Raw genomic sequence first — 25,207 nt, 5'->3', positions numbered from 1 at the left:
GATTTGATGTGGACAGAGGTACTGATGGAGACATCCATGAGGTGTAGGTCAACTTTGAGGAAGGTGGTTTGTTGCGTTGAGGAGGACAAGGTGAAGCAAATGAGGCAAAAAGTGTTTATGTTCGGGCTAATATGGATTGGGCCTCCTCACTCACAGTGCAGGTCAAGATGATGACAACATTGAATGTGAACCAGGTGAGAGGTTCAGGATTCTGCATGGCTAGGAAGGATTCCTCTATACGACCCATGAATTGTTTGGCAAATGGGTGCCCATGGCTGTATTGTGGATTTATTTGTAGGTGATGCTTACAAAGGAGATTTTGTGTCAGAATATAGTTGCTCATGATGACCAAGAAGGACACTGCAGTCAGTCAGGCATTAAGAATGGTGATGTTTAATGATGATGAGGCCATGAGAGTAGGGATGATAGTATAGAGGGATTTGGCATCTGCAGTGGTGAGCAGGTTACTGTGTGGTAAAAGGACTCGCACACACTCCACAGTTCCTGACCTGAAGTGGGAAATATCCTCCCTACCCTTCCCATGGTAGTCATCTACCATCCACCAAACCTATAAAACATATTTGTCCATCCTTATTACACCAGTGTTCACAACCCCTTTGCACCATGACTCCTATTCATATAACAGAACTACATGCAAGGCCTGTCCCATACATCCTTCCACTACCAACTACTCCAGTCCTGTCACAGGTGTCCCAAACCCCATCAAAGGCAGAGCCAACTGTGAAATCAACCATGTGGTTCACTGATTATCCTGGAACCACTGTGCAGTACTCTCACTAACAAGCTGTCTGTCCACCCAAGTTGTTTACACATCATCTAACATGATGTCTTTGGCTTAAACATCTGCTCACAGCTGTGCTGTTTCCATCCCAAAGTCACCAACTTTTCTGAACTGTGTTTGTGAGAACTTTCCCTATAACATCTCCTTCATTCCTGTAACCCCCCTCCCCGTCGCAACTTCTACCTGTCCTTGTACGCAGCTGCCTCTATAGACTTCATTACTCCTACTCTGGCCTCACATGTGCCTATTATCCCCCAGTGCACCTGCAGAGTCCCTTCCTCTTCACTGGTTTTCTGCTTCTCCCTTGCTACCCTCTCCACCCCACCTATTCTCCCCCAGCACAGCCTTCCAATGTTGGACATAGCAGCACACCAGTCTGTCACTGCCATGTCCCTACACATTACCATAGGCAGAATTATGGGGTATTCAACCACTTCTACCCTGTTATTTGTCTCAGTCCCCACCCCACACTACTAATCTACCCCCACCATCTGCCACAAGTGTGAGAGCAGCTGCTGCAGTCTGGCCTTTATATCCAGAAATGACTGTGGCTATGGGCGTGTGAATTATATGATTATGAATATGTACGCACGCACGCGCACTCGTGTGTACGCGTGCGCATTCCAAATATAACCGTTGGTGTCTACTTTAGATGCTTGAAGGACTGTTCAGTTATCACATGTGCTTTGTCTGCCAAGACCAAGTCTCAACCCTCGATCGTATGCTTGAGTCATCAGCAAACAATACAGCCACTGAACTTCCCTTAAAACTCATTTGAACATCATTCATGTAGGTTAAGAATGAGACTGGGTCCAGTGTCCATTATTTTGGGACCCCAAATATTATGTTCACCCATTCTGAGGTTAGTTTCATGTCTTTAATACAGCCTGTTAATGAGACCTTCTGCCCCCCAGTATATTTATTCCACAGTGAAATTTATCATAAATATTTATCTCTCTTTTTTAAACCAATTGCTCAGTACTGGAAATAATAATCTAGATGAAGGTTTCATGTCATTTACTTTGGTCCAGAAAGGTGATCATTATTTAGGAACCCACAATTTAAGTAACTTGCAAGCAGCCATAAGGAGTTAATTTACTAATAAAATTCAGTTTAAGAGAATTATAAAGGATATATTGGTGGCCAACTACTGGTAATCCATTGATGAATTTAGTAGTGATATATGTATTATGTATTAATAATATTAAACTACTACAAAAAATTTGATTTTTAGCCTATTTTCTTCACTTCATGGAACAGGCTTACAGTCTGTTACATCTTCCCTGAAGTAGGTCTTCCTCTATCTCTCTTTCTTACTGGTTTATAATTGCTTACATGTTTGACTAATCTGACTTCAGCCATTCTGTGGATATGTTGTTTCCATTTCACACATCCTTGCTCTGTTTCTCATTTGTACAGTATATAGCAAGTTGTTCTCCTGCTTTGCACTTGACCTCTAATGCTACATCTGTAACTTACCTAAAAAAATTCATTACAGTGTGTTCTTGTCTTCCTTAGTTAAGCTCCAAGGTTTGCTTCTATATTTTAGAATATGTTAGCCATTGTTTTTTTAAAATATTGACTTTGTAATCCTCCTCGTCTTCTCTGCTATTACTCTGTGTTTGGTGCTCAGTGTGACAGGTTACTTCCTATCTTGGTTCACAGAGCCCAGGTCATCTCAGTCTCTTGAGAGCTTTCCAGCTGAGTCAGTCCATCTTGAGCTCACCTTTCATTAGAATGGTTATAGTGGAAGACATATCACATATGTGTTATGCTACAGACCAACAGTGTATAGGTGAGTGATGATAATACCAATATAGCATTTAAGTCTATGGCCTTTTTCCCTTATGCAGGAAGTATTTCTCACAGGGCTGATTTTATTTTATGGAAATATGATGTGAAACATGTTTTTTTGACTACCATCTAAGATTATGGTCCTTTTAGGATCTGTAAAGTAGGCCTTTATTTGGGGCAGGAGGGTGTCTACTATATGTCTTGCAGTTGTGGCGGGTGATATACTGGTCAGACCTTCAGGAACATGGGGGACCAGTGTACTGAGCATAAGCATCACACACTCAACAGCCAAGCAAATTTGTCTTGGCACAGGTCATCCTATGGAACCATCACACTTGGAGATTATTACATGAACTTCCAGCTATTGGGATAATATTATTAAGAAAGTGGTTGAAATTAAATTAGCAAGTGACTTTATGGAGATGGTGGTTTTTGCTTAAATTCTTCATGAACTTGTCAAAATATTGGTGGTTGTTGAAGATGCCACATGGCTTAACACCATAAATTATTTGATTACTGCATATGCTGGGAGGAACTCATTTTACACTACTGACATCATTTTCCAAAACTGTTGAGAGGGTCACGTATTCTACAATACTATCTCAACTTAGCAAGAATATCATCTTGAGTACATTACAGTATGAATTTCAGAAGAGGTGCTCAATGACATTTTCATGCTGCCTCACCAAATTTTATAAGCATTAATTTAAAAAATAGCACCATCTGGCATTTTCTGTGACCTATCTAAGATACATGAATGTGTGAAGCTCAGTGTTCCCTTAGATAAGTTGAGATTTTGTGGAACTGATGGTGTAGCCAGCCAATGGATAACGTCATATCTAAGCAAAAGAATGCAGAAAACTGTGGTTAATAATTCAGCTAATGCAACCAGTGGATATTTTTCTGACTGGGGAGAAATCACTGTGGGATTCCACAAGGCTCAATCTGATGTCCCCAATTGTTTGTCATTTTGTAAAAGATCTTTGTCTAATATACAACAAGCAGAATTAGTTCTTTTATGGATGACAATTGTATTGTAATCAATCCAGACACACACAGTAAATGGTAAATAATATTCGTTGAAGTATCACTGAGTGGTTTTCTGCAAATGGTCTCATTTTCAGATTCAGAAAGACACAACATATTTAGTTCTGCATATCTAAGGGTACCACACCGATGATAAGTGTAACACACAGTGAGGAAGTCATAAATAATGTGGATACTTCAAACTTCTTAAGTTTCAGTATTGATGAGAATTTTAACAGGAAAAAGGACATTTTTGGAACTCCTAAAACAACTTCGTTGAACCACATTTGCACTTTGAATTACTGGAAATCTTGGGGAGAATCAAATAACTAAGTCAACATATTTTGTGCATTTTCATTCAATAATGGAATAATGTTCTGGGGTAACTTTGCAAAAGATAGTCTACATTGATCAAAAACGTGATGTAGGAATGATATATACAATCACCTTGCAGATATCTGTTTAAGGAATAAGGAATCTTTACTACTGCTTCACAGTATATTTATTCCCTCATGAAATTTGTTGCAAATAATCCACTGCAATTCAAAAGGAATAATGATGTACATAATCACAATATAAAAAGAAAAAAAATGACATTCATTACTCCATGTTAAGGTTGTCTTTAGCACAAAAGGAGTGTGCAATGTTGGCGCCAAAAATTTTGATCACTTGCCCAAGGACATAAAATGTCTGATGGACAACAAAGTTAAATAAAAAAATAAAAAGGGAAAGGTTCTCCTTGATACTGTCTTCTGTTTCCTGGAAGAACTACTTTTGTAATCCGTAAAAGGTGGAGTGTAGCCATTACTAACTCCCACATTTACATAAGAATGTGTAATATGAATGTAAAATAACTTGTTTCACATATTACAATTAATTGTACAAATGATTCATGAACACATGAAACTAACTAACTAATTAACTGACACAAACAGCTTTAAGCTGTATGGTGACAGTTTGTTGTTAATACAGTATACAGTTGAAGTTTCCACTATTTGCTTGTGTTTTCTTAGTGTATACATAGACTCTTATCACATCCCTGAAGGCTCTCCTTCATGGTGTAATCTGCATAATGAACAAATGAATCAATGTATAAAGATGTATGCACTATACCTACCTTACCACCACTTTAAACAGACTGTGTTAGACAAAGGTATGAGTAGGATGTTGATACCAATTAAATGTATGTTTCAGATGAACCTTATAATATGTCTCAGAACATGTTATTAACTTTGAATTCTGTTATCACTCATTATTGAATTTCTGTAGTAAAATTTGCCCACTGCACAATATTTGTTTTAAAAGAAGTTTCACAATGCCAAAAATATACTTAAAAAGATACAAAAGGGCACTTGAAATTAGATCAATTCTGAAACTGTTTTACAGTAACAAATATATTTACTATCTTACCTAGCCTTTTTGGACACTTAAACACTTAAAATACATATATAATATTTGCAAAAAATTTAAAATGTAATTAAAAGTTTTAGGTTAGGAAACAAGTTTTATTCTCTAGGTGTAAATAAAATATGCCCCATTGCTTACAGGCAACTGAAGTTTTGAACTGAATGAAATATAGCTTCACAGTCATAATTTGCTACATTCCACATGTGGATTAGGTATTTCATCTTCTCTGTGGTGCATACATGTGTTGGCAACATTTTATTGTACAGCAAGTATCGCACAGTTGTTCTGAAACAATGAGAAATTTGTTTATTATTGTTCCTTATAGAACAGACAATTTCAATTGGTTTGATAGAGTCAGACCGCTTCATCTTCAATAGGCTGCTGATAGAATAAAAGAGAACATAGATTGAGAAAATTGTTAGCAAGATTGTCATCAAACTAGCAAAGTAGTGAAACAAAATAAAATTTTGAACCCTGTCTTCAAATACTCTTTCACAATGGAGACTCAATGAATGATGCCATCATTCAACAGAATTTGTATTTAATTTAGCAGAGAACTGCTCTTAGAGATTAGAAAAGGGCAATGGGCACATCCATTTATTATACATGAAGTACAAACAATCCGCAATACTACTGTCCAATATTATGATCTTTCTTTTGTATGGATAGGGCCTTAAGAATATACATCTACTCCACAATTCTCGCCCATTCCCTTTTGTCTAATGCACTAGTTGGTCAGCACTGATATTCATTCTTCTTACATCATTTCGAATATTGTCATGCCATCTTCTTCTTCTTCTTCTTCTTCTTCTTCTTCCTGCTCTCCTAGTCCTACACCTACTCACATTCCACCTATTTTGCTAGTGAATCCTATATTAGATAATCTAGTTATTTATTTTCATGTTTTATGGGTCATAATTTTAATTCTTTACAATTATGCAAAATTAATTTTAATCTAACTTTGTCGAAGTCCTATTTAGGGTAAATCCAAACAACAGGTTACCCTGCCTAAAGAGTACCTCCATCAGTATAAAGAAACTGGTGATGTAAGCACTCACAATATGAAGTCTGACAAAGAAGATGGGATGCTTACTAGACATCATAAAGAAGAACAAAGAACTGGACATTTCAGAGGCTTAACAATCTTTCATTAAAAAGTAAAACAATCTTTGAACTACATCGTATTGTGTGTCACAGAACACTGGTGTAGATACACAGAAATTCAATGTCAGTATTAACATTGTTTGAAAAACAGAATCTCACTGCAGAAATTCTTCACTATGTGGAGGAACATTTATTTATATCAGAAAAGCAACAATTGAAACACTTACCTTAGTACAGTTACTTATGACGGTCAAACTAAAGTATCAGTTATTGAATTACTGGGGCTTGACATCAGCAAGAAATTAATCTTTTGCACGTACCAGTTACCTAATGGTAGTGTATATAACAGAAGTGCTTGTGTAAGTCTCAACTACAAAAGTTGAGATAATTTTGTGTACAGTCATAGACATAACAAAAATTGTCACAGATGACACTAGTTGTCCCTTGTAGACATCCTTCACAGTTTAGCATGCGCTGCTGGTCAACAGTGCGACAAGGATAACTACAATGACAGAACTAGTGTAAAATGACCACTGACCACAAATACTGACGGGGGAAAGTGTGATGTAGCTGTAGAAGATCTTCAACTCAAACGCCATACTTGCCAAATAGTAAGTGCTCATGGTCAACGGGTAGTGCCTCTGACTAGTAACCTTCCCATTCAAGGCCAGTTCATGGTTGACAGAGTATCAACACATTGTGACGGCAGTCATGATTTTGGCCATTAATAATGTGAAGTCTGAAATTATTTTTGGTTGTGAACATTCACAGTCTTTCAGTTACAAATTCAGGATGCTATGTATCTCATTTCTGACTCCACCATGTTCCAGGCACAGGAAAATCTTAGAGGCCCACATCACACTTAAACTGATGGCCATTCTGGAAGTGTGTCGTAGTTGAGCTGTCAATTTTCTCTGTGGCAGGCTGCCAAGAGGCAGCTGGACAGGGTGCTGGGGCTGGGCATCACTGCACCCATTCCTTCCAGCCAGAGGGCTGTGTGTCTGTTTGTTATCCAGAAATCTATGGAAGTACTTCGTTTGTGTGGGGATTTCAAGTCCACCCTTAACATCCAATCAGTAGTGGATTGCTACCGTATTTTCCACCTTGAAGAAACACTTGTGAAACTGGTGGGTGATGAGTATATTTTAAAAACTGATATTGCAGTGGCATGAATGTAGCTTTGGCTGGATTCTGCATCTCAAAATATTATGGTCATCAACACTCCCTCCACATTGTGTGCCATTATACATTCTGAAATTCAGCACTGTGAGTGCATCCACAATTTTCCACAGCTTTTTTGAACAGTTAACACGTCATGAACCATGGACATTGCTGTAGGTGGGGAGGCTTGCGTACCTCAGCGATACAGATGGCCGTACCGTAGGTGCAACCACAACGGAGGGTTATCTGTTGAGAGGCCAGACAGACGTGTGGTTCCTGAAGAGGGGCAAGCAGCCTTTTCAGTAGTTGCAGGGGCAACAGTCTGGATGATTGACTGATCTGGCCTTGTAACACTAACCAAAACGGCCTTGCTGTTGTGGTACTGCGAACAGCTGAAAGCAAGGGGAAACTACATCCGTAATTTTTCCCGAGGGCATGCAGCTTTACTATATGGTTAAATGATGATGGCGTCATCTTGGGTAAAATATTCTGGAGGTAAAATAGTCCCCCATTCGGATCTCCGGGCAGGGACTACTCAAGAGGATGTCGTTATCAGAAGAAAGAAAACTGGCGTTCTATGGATCAGAGCATGCAATGTCAGATCCCTTAATCGGGCAGGTAGGTTAGAAAATTTAAAAAGGGAAATGGATAGGTTAAAGTTAAATATAGTGGGAATTAGTGAAGTTCGGTGGCAGGAGGAACAAGACTTTTGGTCAGGTGAATACAGGGTTATAAATACAAAATCAAATAGGGGTAATGCAGGAGTAGGTTTAATAACGAATAGGAAAATAGGAATGTGGGTACGCTACTACAAACAGCATAGTTAACGCATTATTGTGGCCAAGATAGATACGAAGCCCATGCCTACCACGGTAGTACAAGTTTATATGCCAACTATCTCCACAGATGACAAAGAGACTCATGAAATGTATGATGAGATAAAAGAAATTATTCAGATAGTGAAGGGAGACGAAAATTTAATAGTCATGGGTGACTGGAAGTCGAGAGTAGGAAAAGGGAGAGAAGGAAACATAGTAGGTGAATATGGATTGGGTCTAAGAAATGAAAGAGGAAGCCGCCTGGTAGAGTTTTGCACAGAGCATAACTTAATCATAGCTAACACTTGGTTCAAGAATCATGAAAGAAGGTTGTATACATGGAAGAATCCTGGAGATACTAAAAGGTATCAGATAGATTATATAATGGTAAGACAGAGATTTAGGAACCAGGTTTTAAATTGTAAGACATTTCCAGGGGCATATGTGGACTGTGACCACAATCTATTGGTTACGAACTGTAGATTAAAACTGAAGAAACTGCAAAAAGGTGGAAATTTAAGGAGATGGGACCTGGATAAACTGAAAGAACCTGAGGTTGTGCAGAGTTTCAGGGAGAGCATAAGGGAACAATCGACAGGAATGGGGGAAAGAAGTACAGTAGAAGAAGAATGGGTAGCTTTGAGGGATGAACTAGTGAAGGCAGCAGAGGATCAAGTAGGTAAAAAGACGAGGGCTAGTAGAAATCCTTGGGTAACAGAAGAAATATTGAATTTAATTGACGAAAGGAGAAAATATAAAATGCAGTAAATGAAGCAGGCAAAAAGGAACACAAACGTCTCAAAAATGAGTCGACAAGAAGTACAAAATGGCTAAGCAGGGATGGATAGAGGACAAATGTAAGGATGTAGAGGCTTATATCACTAGGGGTAAGATAGATACTACCTCCTTTGGAGAAACGAGAACCTCTTGCATGAATATCAAGAGCTTTGATGGAAACCCAGTTCTAAGCAAAGAAGGGAAAGCAGAAAGGTGGAAGGAAAATATAGAGGGTCTGTACAAGGGCAATGTACTTGAGGACAATATTACGGAAATGGGAGAGGATGTAGATGAAGATGAAATGGGAGACACGATACTGCGTGAAGAGTTTGACGGAGCACTGAAAGACCTGAGTCGAAACAAGGCCCCGGGAGTAGACAACATTCCATTAGAACTACTGACGGCCTTGGGAGAGCCAGTCCTGACAAAACTCTACCATCTGGTGAACAAGATGTATGAGACAGGCGAAATACCCTCAGACTTCAAGAAGAATATAAAAATTCCAATCCCAAAGAAAGCAGGTGTTGACAGATGTGAAAATTACCAAACTATCAGTTTAATAAGTCACAGCTGCAAAATACTAACACAAATTCTTTACAGACGAATGGAAAAACTGGTAGAAGCTGACCTCGGGGAAGATCAGTTTGGATTCCATAGAAATATGGGAACACGTGAGCCAATACTGACCCTACGACTTATATTAGAAGCTAGATTAAGGAAAGGCAAACCTACATTTCTAGCATTGGTAGACTTAGAGAAACTTTTGACAATGTTGACTGGAATACTCTTTCAAATTCTAGAGGTGGCAGGGGTAAAATTCAGGGAGCGACAGGCTATTTACAATTTGTACAGAAACCAGATGGCAGTTATAAGAGTCGAGTGCAATGAAAGGGAAGCAGTGGTTGGGAAGGGAGTGAGACAGATTTGTAGCCTCTCCCCGATGTTATCCAATCTGTGAATTTAGGAAGCAGTGAAGGAAACAAAAGAAAAATTCGGAGTAGGTATTAAAATCCATGGAGAAGAAATAAAAACTTAGAGGTTCGCCGATGACATTGTAATTCTGTCAGAGACAGCAAAGGACTTGGAAGAGCAGTTGAACGGAATGGATAGTGGTTGGTTGGTTGGTTGTTTTGGGGAAGGAGACCAGACAGCGAGGTCATCGGTCTCATCGGATTAGGGAAGGAAGTCGGCCGTGCCCTTTGAAAGGAACCATCCCGACATTTGCCTGGAGCGTTTTAGGGAAATCACGGAAATCCTAAATCAGGATGGCCGGACGCGGGATTGAACCGTCGTCCTCCCGAATGCAAGTCCAGTGTCTAACCACTGCGCCACCTCGCTCGGTAATGGATAGTGTCTTGAAAGGAGGATGTAAGATGAACATCAACAAAAGCAAAATGAGGATACTGGAATGTAGTCAAATTAAGTCGGGTGATGTTGAGGGAATTAGATTAGGAAATGAGACAAATTAGTAAAGGAGTTTTGCTGTTTGGGGAGCAAAATAACTGATGATGGTCGAAGTAGAGAAGATATAAAATGTAGACTGGCAATGGCAAGGAAAGCGTTTCTGAAGAAGAGGAATTTGTTAACATCGAGTATAGATTTAAGTGTCAGGAAGTCGTTTCTGAAAGTATTTGTATGGAGTGTAGCCATATATGGAAGTGAAACATGGACGCTAAATAGTTTGGACAAGATGAGAATAGAAGCTTTCGAAATGTGAAGATTAAAAGGGTAGATCACACAACTAATGATGAAGTGTTGAATAGAACTGGGGAGAAGAGAAGTTTGTGACACAACTTGACACAAAGAAGGGACTGGTTAGTGGGACATGTTCTGAGGCATCAAGGGCTCACAAATTTAGCATTGTAGCAGAGCGTGGAGGATAAAAATCGTAGAGGGAGACCAAGAGATGAATACACTAAGCAGATTCAGAAGGATGTAGGTTGCAGTAAGTACTGGGAGATGAAGAAGCTTTCACAGGATAGGGTAGCATGGAGAGCTGCATCAAACCAGTCTCAGGACTGAAGACCACAACAACAACAACAACAACAACAACAAGTCATATTCTGTGCTGGGCTGATGACATTAGTGCCACAGGTTCCTCACAGCAACACCATCTAACCAACCTTCAGATTCTGTTCACTGCATTGCAAGAGATGGGCCTTCAGTGTAATCTTCATAAAGTGAAATTTTTTCAGATTGAAATCAAGTACCTGGTCCACCACCTTTTGAAGGACAGCATCAAACCTCTGACATACTGCATAGTTGAGATTGATGACCTATCTAAACCATGAAACCTTAAGGCACTCCAATCTCTTCTGGGCAAAAGAGTTATTATTTGAAATTTCTCTTGAATGAGGCAAATGCCATTCATCAACAGAACAAGTGCATAAAAAAGATTTCCTCCATTTGGTCTGCAGACTGTAACAGAGTATTTGCCCACATACAGTTGCTACTGAAGGCATTGCCATACATCAATAGCTTTATGCCAGGGAAATCACTTGTCCTCTCAATGGGTGCATCCTAATGGGTTCTTGGAGTGGTTTTGGCTCACAAAAATACCGATAGTTGTAAACACCCTACTTTTCATGCACTCTAAACATTGACAGCCACTCAGCACAATAATTCTCAGATGTGAAAGGGCAATTTAGCCATCATGAATGCAGTCTGGAACTTCCACATAATCTTCTACGCACCTGGTCCAATTTTGTGCTTAGTTTTTTTGTATGTAATTAATTTCCTAATTTATTTTGTCCATTCCTAGTTAATATCTTTTGCTACAGATTATAGGGTGAAATCAATAATTGTTTCACAAATTAGATTCTATTGTTGACTTATAGACTAATATAAATTCTGTATTAATTATAAACATTTGGAAGAAGAACTACTAGGATTCTTAAAGTATTTATTTGGCTCTATTCAAAAACATTAGGAAAGCCAGCCCTTAATTCTAAAATAATTACCGGGTTTGTCAAAAGTATTGTTTGTATAACTATATCTCTTAATTTCATAATTTAAACAAATGATTTGGCCTAATCTTTGTGGTAGAAGGAACTGTTAAAAAGAAGAACTTTTTTGATTTATATGGTTAATTGAATGAGATTTGTTTTAATTTTAATTTCTGTAACTTAAACATCTAACAGTGTATAGTTTCAGTGCCTATTATTGTGAAGATATATGAAGGACCAAATTTTGGCCCCAAGACTTGGTAATGAGGCTTATCAACATTTACCAATAGTTAACTGGCCATATAATTATGCAGTATTGGGAGATTGTGATCAGTGAAAGTAAAGAACTGTGAAATGTGATTGTGCAACTGTTGGCTACATCATTTACAGTTGTTAGTGTTGAACTCCCACCCCCTGTTTTGCAGCCAGTAAAACAATGCAATACGTTGACTCAGAGGACTATCAATGAAGAAATACAGTAGGTGAACATCATACACATGAAGGATACATTTCTAATAGTGGACTATGGCATGGTGCAGGCTATCTGGTAAGACCCTATGCTCTAAGAGATAGCTGATTTTATGTGCAATGGTTAAACCAAGTGACTGTTTCCCAAGCTTGGACAGCACATGGGTCATTGTCTCTCTGGTTCTGCAGGCTCCTATCCTTCCTCTGCTACATCGTGGCCACTGGGGTATGAGCCACATAAAGGTCCTTGCATATCTTTGTCTACTGATCTGGCATCGATTTCCAACAGAGATCATCCACAAGTGGAAAAAGCATAGAAGAGCAGGTGGTACCACCAAGAATTTTGTTCCATGGCCCATGCCAAGCCAGCCAAAGGACTGTATCCTGATTGACTCTGTGGGCCTATTCTGTAATTCTGTTCTGTTGGTGACAGCTGACACACTGTTCATTTATCCACAAGTCGCACCCTAGTGTCCCACAACCATGGAAGCTAACATGCGGGTTCTCATCCTGGTCTTTGTTATTAAAGGATTTCCCCTGACAAACATATCCAATAATGGTCCACAGTTCGCATCAGTGTCGCTCAAGACTTCTGTGTCAGCAACAGTACTACACATCTCATGTCCATACTGTTTCACCCTCAATCGAATGGGGAGGTGGAGTGTATGGTGTGCACCCTTAACATACAGTTAAAAAACTGCTTGGCAAACTAGTCAGCAGACTCAGTGCTACCTTTGTTTTTCAGCACTTACAGGACCACACCACTGCATGGTAGGAGCCTGGCAGAGATCCTACATAGCTGGCAGATCCAGATACTGTTAAAGTTACTGTGCCCAATGCCACAGCCTGAGTTGCACTTGTGCCTTTGTGACACATCCATGGTTTTTTTTTTTTTTTTTTTTTTTTTTTTTTAGGGTGCAAAAACAACTAGAGTCCTGTCAGAACCATAGAGCACAAAGATGAAAAAGAAGTTAAAAGCAACTATACATTAAGCCCAGTTGATGGAAGGAAAGACAGCTAAAAACAGAGACATGGAGAAAGGTCCATAAAATTGCTGTAGAGACAACGGAAGTCCTGACCAAAATATTAAATGTCCTTCACCATATTGTTATGATGGATGAAAGGTAAAACACATTTGACAGCCCGTATGTCATTCGCTAAAATGGCGAACAACTCTGAAGACAAACATAATTAATAATGTAAGTAGTTAAAAACAGGGCATTCCATCAGGAAATGGTGAACCGTCGAAGGTTGAGGACAATGGGTACAAAGCGGCGGCGGTGGTGGCGGTGGTGGTGGTGGTGGTGGTGGTGGTGGTGGTGGGGGATGATCACTTAACAAATGATGATGGCTAAAAAGAGAGAGGCCATTATGCAATTTAGTTAAAATGATCTCCTCGCAATAAGAGCCAAGCTGCTGGGAGAGGTTTCATTCCCTAGAGCTTATTTCTGTGAAGCAAAGGCCAGTGGTGATGCCAAAAATGGAAGAACTAGTGGGCCAAGGTACAAGGACTGCAGCCTTGGAAGCAGCATCAGAGGGCTCATTTCTTGTCAGACCAAGTGACCAGGGACCCACTAACATCACAGTGGCTCCATCAACAGTGAACAAGTGAAAGTTTTCCTGAACCCACTGTGCTAAGGGATTGACAGTGTACAGTACACACAAGCTCTGAAGGGCACAGAGAGTTGGAGGAAATGACAGTTTAAAATCCTGTGTTGTTGGATGTATTTTGTGGCCTGATACTGGCAAAGAGCTCCACTGTAAATACCAAAAGCCAATACCGAAAATTGTTGGTGCCAGTGACGGAGGCACATCTGACATCATGATCAGCCTTAGAGCCATTGGCGTACACAAAGTCACTATCGTGAAGTTCCGTACGAAGGTTGAGGAACTTAAGGTGATAGAGCAAGTTTGGAGTAGAGTCATTAGGAAGTAAATAAAGCCCAAGGTGAAAATGGGCCACCACACGAAGCCAAGGTGGTGAAGGGTTCACACCCATTTGGAAAGTCGCAGGTAGTAGGGAGCTAAGCTGCTCGAGTAATAGCCAAAAGCAAACTCCAGTAGGTAACAGGAAAGAGGGACTTGTCCCGTACTGGAGGGTCATCGAAGATGGGGGTGTAGGATGAGTGGCCAGCCATGGCAGACACATTGCATGTGAACCTGTTGAGAAAATCACAGCTGTGTGACAGTGGTAGTTTGGCAGCTTCTGGATTCAGGCTCTCAACTGGGCTAGTCTAAAAGGCAGCAGTGGCCATGTGGATGCCACGATGGTGGATTGTATTGAAATGGCATAAGATGGATGGGTGTGCAGATGCATAAACAAAACACTCATAATCTAGATTTAAATGGACAAGGAACCAGTACAAATGAAGGAGGGTCGTCCGATCCACTGAATAGGAAGCTAGTTTACATTCAGAAGCAGAAACATTAAGACTTAAGAATGAATAAGTAAAAATTCCTAGTTGTAGTAAGTGCAAGTGTGAAGATTAGTCTAGAGTGAGAGTGATCAGTTTGTGATGTTTGCCTGCTTTATTTCTTTGTTGATAGTCCTCAGTGTCAGTGTACTAAGTTGTGAAACTGGCTGAAACATCAGGGGTTGGAAGTTCAATTCTGACTACTGTAAATGCTGTAGCCGACAGGTGCACATTTGCGTTTCACAGTTCTTTACTTTCACTGTTCACAACCTCCCAATAATACACAGTTTTAAGGCCAGTGCACTATTGTTTAACTTTTGATAAGCCTCACTAATAGTTTGCAGGAAAACATCAACACACTGCTACAATAGTTTACTGTTGAAATTCTACAATCAGTAAAAATCTAACCACACAGTTCACAGTTCTTGTAGAATAAAATGGTACGTATTGAACAGACACTGTCATTGGTATAACACATGGCCTAATTTGATTAACTTATTTTACAGTTACCTTGATGCATTATTATTGTTCTAACCAACACAGGTTTCTTGTCTGAAACACTCATGGACTGACTGTCTCAGGACCAAAAATTGGGCTCTTATATATCATTACAATAATGGGCACTGAAACAACACATTGTTCAATGTTTAATTTACAGAAATTACAATTAAACTTAACTCCTTCAATTAACTGCATACATCAAAAAATTGTGTCTTTTTTTACAGTTTCTTCTACTGGAAGGGTTAAGCTGTATTATTTGTTTAACTCATGAAATTAACAAATGTAGTTATGCAAACAATACGTCTGATGAAACTGGAAATTACTTGGGAATTAATTAAGGGCTGACTTTGCTAACATGTTATCGAATAGAGCTCAATAGATCCTTTAAGAAAACTATTAGTTGTTCCTCCAAATGTTTATAATTAGTACAGAATTTATATTTGTTTATAAGTCAGCAACAGAATTTAAGTTACAAAACAATTACTAATTTCACCCTATAACAAAAGATGTTAACTAGGCATAGTCAAAATAAATTGGAAAATCAATTATGCCCATAAAACTAATCACAAGATTAGATCTGGAGTTATATTCTTTAAAACTAAGGGCCAACATTTCTCTTTTTTGAAAATCCAGAATATACTCATGTATGTTAATGGTAATAAGTTAAAAAATGAATATTAAGGAGGTAGATGGCAAACAAGAGGGAAAGTAAAAATATCCCAGCTTGCTTCTTCACAAGTTGATTGTGAAGTATTAATAATAGTAATTCATAGTAATTTCTCAGTAAAAATATTTATAACAATATATTGTAATGAGTTTCGTAACAGACTCTTAACAATTTTTTTTACTAATGTAACAATAGTTACCCGTATCTAACTCTTAATACGTGTTAGGTATGGGAAACTATTGATGCATGTATCTCCACTAATAGTGACTTTCGAGAAGATTCCTAAAAACACACAGGCCCTCTGTTGAATGCACTATAAAGGAATGGAATCGACAATAAAAGTTCCAAACGCATTAATTGCTGGATGATATCATCAGTGGAAACTCACCCTTATATTATATGTTGTAAGGTACATATTGGCTTGTCATTTTCAAAGTAGGCATTTGTCCACATTTTTTAATATCATAACAGGGCATTGTCTTGTATTTGTCTATAATAAGTTTAAATAAACCTTTCTTAAACTCTGCATGTGACTTGATTTTTTTTTATTACAGTAAAACTAAAGGTAGATCAAGATGTCTTATGCGCCCCCTCCTTGAGGTTTTTCTGTATCCGCCACTGACTGTGGCACTGGGCGATTACACATCCATGGTGCTGAATGTGAGGTAACATGTCTGCATAGCCATGTCCTTCAGGCAGTGAGATATAGCAAGAACACTACTGTAAGTGCCGGATGGTGAAACGCAAGGTTTCCGACTAGCCAACAACTCATGAGCAACAGGGTAAGGAACCTTTTCCTTCACCTGGATCGTCTGGACAGCATGCTCATTGAGATACATGGGACAATCTTGGGAGGTGGCTGAATGATCGCCATTGCAATTGATACAGCACGGAGGAGGAGGCAGGCAGTTGCCCCCATGAGCATCCCTACCACAGCTTACACATTTGGCCAGCCATCACCTGATGGACAACAATGGCACACTGACCAGAGGGTTATGTTTTGATTTCTGCCTCAGTCAGACTATCAAGCAGCATAATGTAGATGACACGATGTGAAGAATTCAGCATTCGATGGGCCTCGACGTGAACAGGGTAGCTGTGGAGGCAAGCTTGAGAATCTCCGAAAGCAAAGTGCGTTTGCATACACAAGAGCCGGATTTCACAGGGCTGGCACGTGCATCAACACCTTTCTCAATATTAAATGGATTTACCGTAGCAAAGGACAGACTTCAGTACATGAAACGAGGCACCGTGGTGCAGTTGGGAATGTCTTTGAATCATTAGCCTCATTCCATTTATGTTTAGTAGACATGGACTGTGAAGAAGATGATTGGCTTATTGTAAGAAAATCCCCATGATTGACTGCCTCTCTGATGGCATGCTTCTTCCAACTGCCCCCTTCTGCCCCCCCTCAGGGGGTGCACCCACCTTAGGTGATTATTCACACCTCCCAAACATTTGACAGAGGAACCAATTGGCAGCTTGGGAATGTAACAACTCAAGCAACCACCCTCAGTGGGCCTGGCTGTACTAGGGAGTATGTGCGATACCTACCTGTCAAAACAGGGCTGGGAATTTCACATTTCCCAGTCACCTGTTATGCATTGGGAGCATGGGCCAGCCTTCAAGAGTGCACAGAGAGGAAGATGATGAAGACAAAGAAAAAAGATGCACATGAAATGCTGAAGCAGAGGGAGAGTATGAGAATGGAAAAAAAGAAAGAAAAAAGGAACGGAAAACAGTGGAGAGACTGTTCTGACGTCAGGCTACTGAAAATGCAGAACACATTTCCAAAAGCGTCCCAGATGTGTTCTCCAAGGATGGGGAAAAAGAATAGCAAGAAGAAGACATGCAGCATGGAAGGGATAAGATGCTGTGAAGGCTGGGACCCGTAGTAGCCAAGAAGAACCCACCAAAGAGTGGTAAGCCCCATGGAGGGATGGACACCGGTGACTGAGAGCAACACATGGTTGCTGAGTGTTCACTATGGATGCTGGCAGGATGTCTGTCTCCTGTAATCAGAATCAGCTGTGGCCTCCTTGTGGCACCAACCCTTTATCGCCACAGATGCAGGTGCAGAGCCTAGCCCCAAGAGCCACTCCTGTCAAGGGGCTTGATGAGCTGTTGTCACTCACAACACTAAGGCATGACTGGTGGGTGCACCAACTTGCAACCAATGTTTCATGGAGGATACTTCGATGCAGCCCTTCCACAGGAGCAACTTTATGCCCCTCCCCTCCACCGTCCCTTTCCCCATCATCCTCACCCCTGGCCCTTGCCGCCAAAAGCATGTTTTCCATATTACCTGTGTGTACGGTGTTTTTGCCATGCCTAGCTCACCGCATATGGGCCCTTCTGGCCATTTCCCTGTTAGATCAGAAGCAGCTGACTCCACCATCCAGAAAACAGTGACACTGCATTGAATGCTATGACATGACTGAAGCAAATGTCAATATGCATCTGCTACCACCACCACCGAAGCTACTGCAGAGTCACCTGGGCAGATCCTATAGCCTCCTTGGCCACAGCAGCACGTCGTCAGCAACAGACCTGCCAATATGGACCTCTGCCTTCTTCCACTGATACCTGCAGCAATGGCTTGCCAAAGGGTGGGAGGGATATGGTGGTGCACTCACATATGCTGCTAACACAACTGCAGAGCTCATATTTGGTGAGAGACTGAAATTATGGCATCTGCTTCACTGGCAGCCACCAACTCCGTCAGCCACATGCCAATGGCCACATGTTAACAGCACGCCTTGCTCTCTCTTATTTCAGTTGTGTTCAGTGAAGGTTCTACTTGCCAACTAGGACTGTTCTGCAATTCTGCTATAGCAAACTTAACCTTGTTATCAGACTCAGCCAGGACTGTTCTTTGCTCTGTTTCACTATTTCAAGTGCATGTGTAACTCTGGTGCTAAGTCAATGCTGTTATTTGTTCTGTGTCCTTGGTTGATGTAATGAAACTTTAGATGCAAAAACAAGTTCACAGTTAATCAAACTTCATTACAAAACCAACACACACACACACACACACACACACACACACACACACACCATCAACTATAAAATTATAAAATGAAAAAAGTAAATCTAAAAAAGACTAGGATGACCCAAAGTAAACACTGATGCAGTATATTAATTCATTTTTAAGAAATAAATGTGTGAGGACATAGAACCACTAGCTCTGCCTCCCCCCCCCCCCCCCCCCCCCCCAAAAAAAAAAAAAAAATAATAATAATATCACTGCCCTACCAAAGCAAGAACAACCATACCTTTTCCAGATCTTTTCTCTGTAGTTCTTACTCTATGCTACACGCATTGTGTATATGCTGTGAGAATAAAAGTATTCGTAGTAAGTGACGGGAGTGTGAGTGATTATCATCACAATTACCACGCCTGCTCCACACTACTTACAAGTGTATCACTAATACTTTTTTATGTTTGGAGCTCAATAATTGTGCACTTACTATGCCTTACACATTTTGGCTTTTGCCACGTTAATTGGCAGAAATAGGTAACATTGTTTGTGTGCAATAAGCCAAATGGCCCAATATGGACACAAAGTATCCACTGTACTTATATCACCACATCAAGTACTGTCTTATCAAGTACAAGATATCTAGATACGTTGCATTCTCAGTGCACAGATCCATTTGGCTTATTACACATGAATGATACTACAAACATCTGCCTTTGGAAATGGTGAAACCTGTAATGTGTCAGGCATAGTAAGTGAATAAATACTGCATTCAAGACCTGTAAAAGTGTTTGAGCGCAATCAGTTGACACGCCATTTCAGAGTGCACTTATGCAATTTGTAGTTGAAATAACATATAATAGTGCATCATTAGATGAATTAAAATACGAAGCACTTACTTATCTCGCCATGATGATGTCTCTTTTGTAAAAACTTCTAAAATTAATCCCAGCAACCAGGTCAGTTTTGTAGTTACTTCGAAATTTGAAAGTGAAATCAATTTTTGCTGGCTGCTACAGTGTTCATACATTTCTGCCAATCCATAGAGTGCTGCATGTCTCACAGAAACCTATAAGGAAATGGGCACAAAACACAAGCACATTATAGTACAAGAAAGATACAAATATCCATCACACATAAGTAGTTTATCAAACTGAGTTATAAAACGAAGAACACGGAATACATCATCAAAATCTGTTAACTCCTTTAGAAGTTAGCCAACATTGGTCACAATATGCATGTGGCCATACTTATGAACCTGCTGCTGAAACTTTTAGTGAAACATCTCACCTTACTGATGTGATGTCTCACACAAGCACTTTTTGAACTACCCGATGGTCATCAATACAAAAAGTTTATTTTTGTAATGTATTAGATAATCTACTGTTTGGATGTATGTTTTATTTGTGTGTCATGGTCATGAGATGGATGGATACAGCGTATGTGCAAGCCGGGACAACAATAAACATCATAACATGCTCATGGTACCTGCTGGTGAGGTGGTTTATTCTGTGTCATTGGGTCCTGCCTTGGAGGTGTGGTGTGAGCCACAGAGGAAGAGTGTCATTGGGACAAGACGAAAGTTGTTTTATTGATACACTCAACTGAAAACTTTTAAATAAGACAGATCATTTTTTGACTTTGTCCTTATCAATGTTTTTGCGATGTTCCAAATAATGTAACAACTTTGTAATGAACAGTTATTGTAAATGGGAGTACAGTACACAAGACACTGTCAATGAGAGGCCTTGCTTTTATTTTATAAGTTTAAAGTTCGAATTGTACTCTAAACTTCCAGTAGTAACTGCAGCACTTTGAGAAAATAAATCTGAATGAAGACCTTGGCAAGCGCGCTGAAGTGGTAAGATGAGCAAGCTGGAATAATATTAAGTCTTAGCTCCTGATCAGACTACACCTCGTCACCCTATAACACAGTAAATAACCATTGCCTACACAGTCAGATACCCAGAACAAATATGGCTGGGAGCAAATAAAATTTATGACGAACAGGAATAATAAACAGTAATTTGAAATTTTAAAGAAAACTGGTGGATTCTGAGGATACAGCTTAGTGGGAGTTGATATCTGTAGAAAATAGTAAGGAAGTTCAACAGCAAAGATTACACTGCAGTGTAAAATCAATTGCTATCACTGTGAATCAAGAATTTTGAAGAGGTTTGGTTAGTAGTTGAACAATTATTAAATCCTTCGACTACAATTATGATGGAGAAGAAAATAATTAGTTCAGAAGTTGGATGATATTGGCTACAACTACAAAAGGCTTTGATTTTGTTAGTCCCATGACTAATCTACATCAGCTGTCACAGATTGCAGCTTTGGCACATCAATCTATTACAGAGTATTAACTGTCAGTGATGCAACAACCTACACATCAAACCAGCTTCCTGTTGGCATCTACATACAGCGAGTGTGTGCTAAACTGTCTATTATCCAATCTGGTGAGTTGTATACAATCCAAGTTGATTGGTTTTCGAAAGCTTCTTTATGATGACAGTGTTCATGTTGTGGGGTGAACTGCATGTGGTTTCACTTTACAATGTTAAGCTGAGACCAATTAAACATGTGTTACTGTATATATTACATACCAGTAGTGATGAGAAAAATGGATGCAGATGTACCTGCTTCATTCAAAGCATTCAGTAAAAAATTGGCTAATGGTATAAAAAAGGAAATAAATACAATAAATGTGACACTTGGACTGACAAACACCACTTTAGAACAGCTTATCAATGAATCATGTAGAAGAAAGCACGAGATAAAGAATAGCATCTCCCAGCTATAGACAAAACTTTCCATATTACCAAATGAAATAAATTTGTACTCTTTAAACAGTGTGATTTAGTTCAAAATGAATTTGTATGAATGTTTAGTTGGAAGGTAGATTCTGTAGGCAATCACAAACAAATGTGGGTAACACTCATCCAAAAATCACCAACATGAAAACAAACATTCAACTGCAAAAGGCACCAGAAACAAAGACCTAGAAATTATATAAAAGAAATACTACACTTTGGAGTCATTTGTTATTTTTTGATTGCTAGGTCACTACCTACGACAGTGGGCCATCACCTCCCCCTCCCCCCCCCCCCCCTTTCCCCCATCCCCATACACAACTCACTTTTTATGTTTTTCTTTTAAAAAAATGATGATGATGAAGAAGAAGAATAAAGAGAGAGAGAGAGAGAGAGAGAGAGAGAGAGAGAACATAGAACAGAGAGCATTAGGAATGTCGGGGAACTGGTGTTTCATCATACATTTAGCTCAGGTCCTTTGTCAGCAGAAATTCCAGCATGCCTGGCTGCTGAGTAACATGCACGATGTTTGAGCCGCTGTTGCCTATGTTGACTATTGGTGGCATGCAGACTGCCTGAAGTACATGGCCTGGAGGTGTGAGGGTGGCAGCTGCTAGGTCCCTTGTTTCCATATTCTGATGAGTCAATTTAAGCCATTCAATAACATCAGCTCCTCACTTTGCTCTGATGAATATTGAACGTATGTGGCTCCCAGTGTATCACTTTGAATGATGCCATGTAAGGAGGCAATAGAGATGGGTGAGCAGAGTCATCACAGAGCTACACATGGGATGAGCTGAACAGGTACCTGTGGACAAAAATAGGTTTGTCCGGTGAGGCCTGGGAGTGACTGGTTGGAGGAAGCCCATGGTCAAATGGAACTGTCTTCCAGACTCGGAAATCAACAGCACTGAAGCGACATAGATCAGCTTCTCCTAGATCAATTTGGTTGATAGTTGTAAGGCTTCACCATTAACCAACTGTGCTGGAATATGTTCCATATCTTCCTTCAAAGCTGACTATAACCCTAACAACACATTTGGTAAAGCCTCCATCCATGGAACCTAATTACACATCAGTGCCACCTTCAAGGTGTGGTAGAATCTTTGCACCTTCCCATTGCCAGTTGTGTTGCAGCTCATCATGTGAATGTGAGTGCAACCACACAGGTGAAGTAACTCTTGGAATAATGTGGCCTTGAACTGTTGGTCCCGTTGGTTGTTAGTTTTTGGAGTGTGCCAAATCTTGTAATCCAACCACTGAGCAGTGTCCTCGCCATGGTTGTGATGGTGATCATGAAGAGCTCAGGACATCTCGTGAAATTGTCCTTGATGTTAACCAAATAACAATAGCCATTCAACCAGATCCACAGATGTGCCCAAACTGTGACATAGGCGTGACAATGGTTTCTATCAGCCTAGACACATGCCCATCCACTTTGCATCTCTGGCAGACATTCCACTGCTGTGCCCTTTTCTACTCTCTTCACTGATTCAGGACCACACTACCTTCTTAGTCAGCTGCCATAGGGTAGCCTGTACTCCTGGGTGCAACAAATCATGGAACACAGTGAAAATGTTGCACCAAAAGGCCAGGATATGAAAATCAACATCTTGCCATGTGAAACATTGCTTCACTTGCTTCAGGTTCAAACTGGATCATCCCTGCAGTGCACATAGCTCCCTGTGAATAGCACTCTAACACCTTTGCATGTCTCTGGGTAACTGGGAAAAAGCCAAAGGTTGCCAAGCACTCTCAACAATTTGCCCCCACAGCACCATGGCTTGTGCAAACCACGAGATCTATCACCCCCTTACGCCATGAATGTGATAGCAGAACTGCCCATGCAGCATATTTCTTCACTTTACTGAACACTGTCACTTTGGACTCCATGGTACCCCCTTTTTATTATTTTTATTTTTATTTATTTATTTATTTTTTGAGCCTGCAGTGTGTTTTCCTTTTAGCAGTATTGTTACTGGTACCAGCAATGTTGTGGCCTGTGGTAAGTGGCGCTAATAATAATTTAACATTTCAAGGAATCATCTTAGATCTTCGAATGTTTTTGGTCTGAGTACATGCTGAATGGCCATTACATATTCCACAAGTCGTGTGAGCCCTTGTGCCAACACCTCAAAACCAAGAAATTTCACTCCGACCTGGCCGAAAACACACTTGTCTATGTTGGCTACAACACTTACACCCCTAGGCGTGTAACACTTTAAGGATATGTTTTTTATACTGGTCTTATGACTGCAAAAAGATTAGACTGTTGTCCGTACAACAATATAAGCAGTTGATGCCATGGAGCACCTGTTGAATGAGAAACAGCCCTGTTTCAGCAGTGTTTTTCAATCCGTATGGCACATAACAATATTTAAATAAGCCAAAGGGTGTAGTGATTATAATCTCAGCTGTCAGATGGTGCCAACAGATTTTAGGAGTGCACACAATTGCAGTCAATAACAATGAATACTGCTGTGCCTGCCACTAAGTTTTTTACGTCTGTAACATGGGGCATAGGATACCGATTCAAAATCATCATTGCATTTAATATCTGGTAGTCATTGGACAGCCTATATGTGCCAATATACGAGGGTTATTCCAAAAGTAAGGTCCGATCGGTCGCGAAATGGAAACGACTATGAAAATCCGATAAAGCTTTGCACAGATGTGTTGGGTAGTGTCTCTAGTATAACCCCAGTTAGCATCACGTCGCTCTTCTCATTTCTGAGGTCGCAGTGAGTGCGTAAAGATGTCTAGAAAATAGTGTCTGCCGCCAAGTACGAGGGCCTGGTGAGAAATTTCGCCTGAAGCTATGCAGCCAACATTACATAACTGTCGTGCTGTTTCGTCTTCAAGACAATTCTCAGCCGCATCTCTGGTCACATGAACCGCTGTCTTTGAAGACAACATTTTGACACAGACAACGAGGTGTAGGCCAGCGTGGAGAATTGGCGGAAAGCACTGGCGGCTGCCTTCTATGATGAGGCTATTGAAAAGTTGGTACAACGCTATGACAAAAGTCTAAGTCAGAACGGCGACTACGTAGAGAAGTAGCTGAAAGGTGTAGCTAATTGTTACAAGTAAAACATTTCTGATGTTCACTGTGGTTTCAATTTGGCAATCAATCGGACCTTACTTTTGGAATAACCCTCGTATTTCTGCACCATGTGGAATGGTGAAGCCCATTCACTTTCTGAAGGCTTCATCACCCCCTCACTTATCTGCCTGTCTATATCCTTTTTTGCCATGTAAATTTCCCAGGGGTGAGGTGGTGTAGTTTAGTCAGCACCAGCTGTCCTGGTAAGGTGCATATGAAATGCTGTGTGTTGTGCCAAGCCATCACCTCAGCCTCTGATGGAAGAAATGCCTAGGAATTCACTGAGAATGTTTTGCCACACTCCATCGTGACTAGCCATTACAGCTGTTGCATATTTTTGGTAGCTCCTCTTGATGTACACAACAAAGTTGAAATAATGTAAAAAAAGAAATACTCCCAGGATGGGCTATCTGACATTCACAACCAG

General features: G+C 40.2%; 1 protein-coding gene across 1 annotated transcript in view; it reads right to left on the bottom strand.

Moving 5' to 3' along the window:
• Positions 1-5,163: 5,163 nt before the first annotated feature.
• The window catches only part of LOC124613763, a 195,103-nt gene continuing 175,059 nt past the window's right edge, over positions 5,164-25,207 (bottom strand). The window contains exons 9-10 of the mRNA XM_047142479.1: positions 19,764-19,933; positions 5,164-5,314 (exon numbers count right to left, since the gene is read on the bottom strand). Of these exons, the coding sequence (XP_046998435.1) occupies positions 5,164-5,314; positions 19,764-19,933 (321 nt within the window). The remainder of the gene's footprint in view (positions 5,315-19,763; positions 19,934-25,207) is intronic.

Source organism: Schistocerca americana, chromosome 4 (genome assembly GCF_021461395.2).
Source record: "Schistocerca americana isolate TAMUIC-IGC-003095 chromosome 4, iqSchAmer2.1, whole genome shotgun sequence".
Lineage (NCBI taxonomy): Eukaryota > Metazoa > Arthropoda > Insecta > Orthoptera > Acrididae > Schistocerca > Schistocerca americana.
This window is presented reverse-complemented; position numbering and strand designations above follow the sequence as displayed.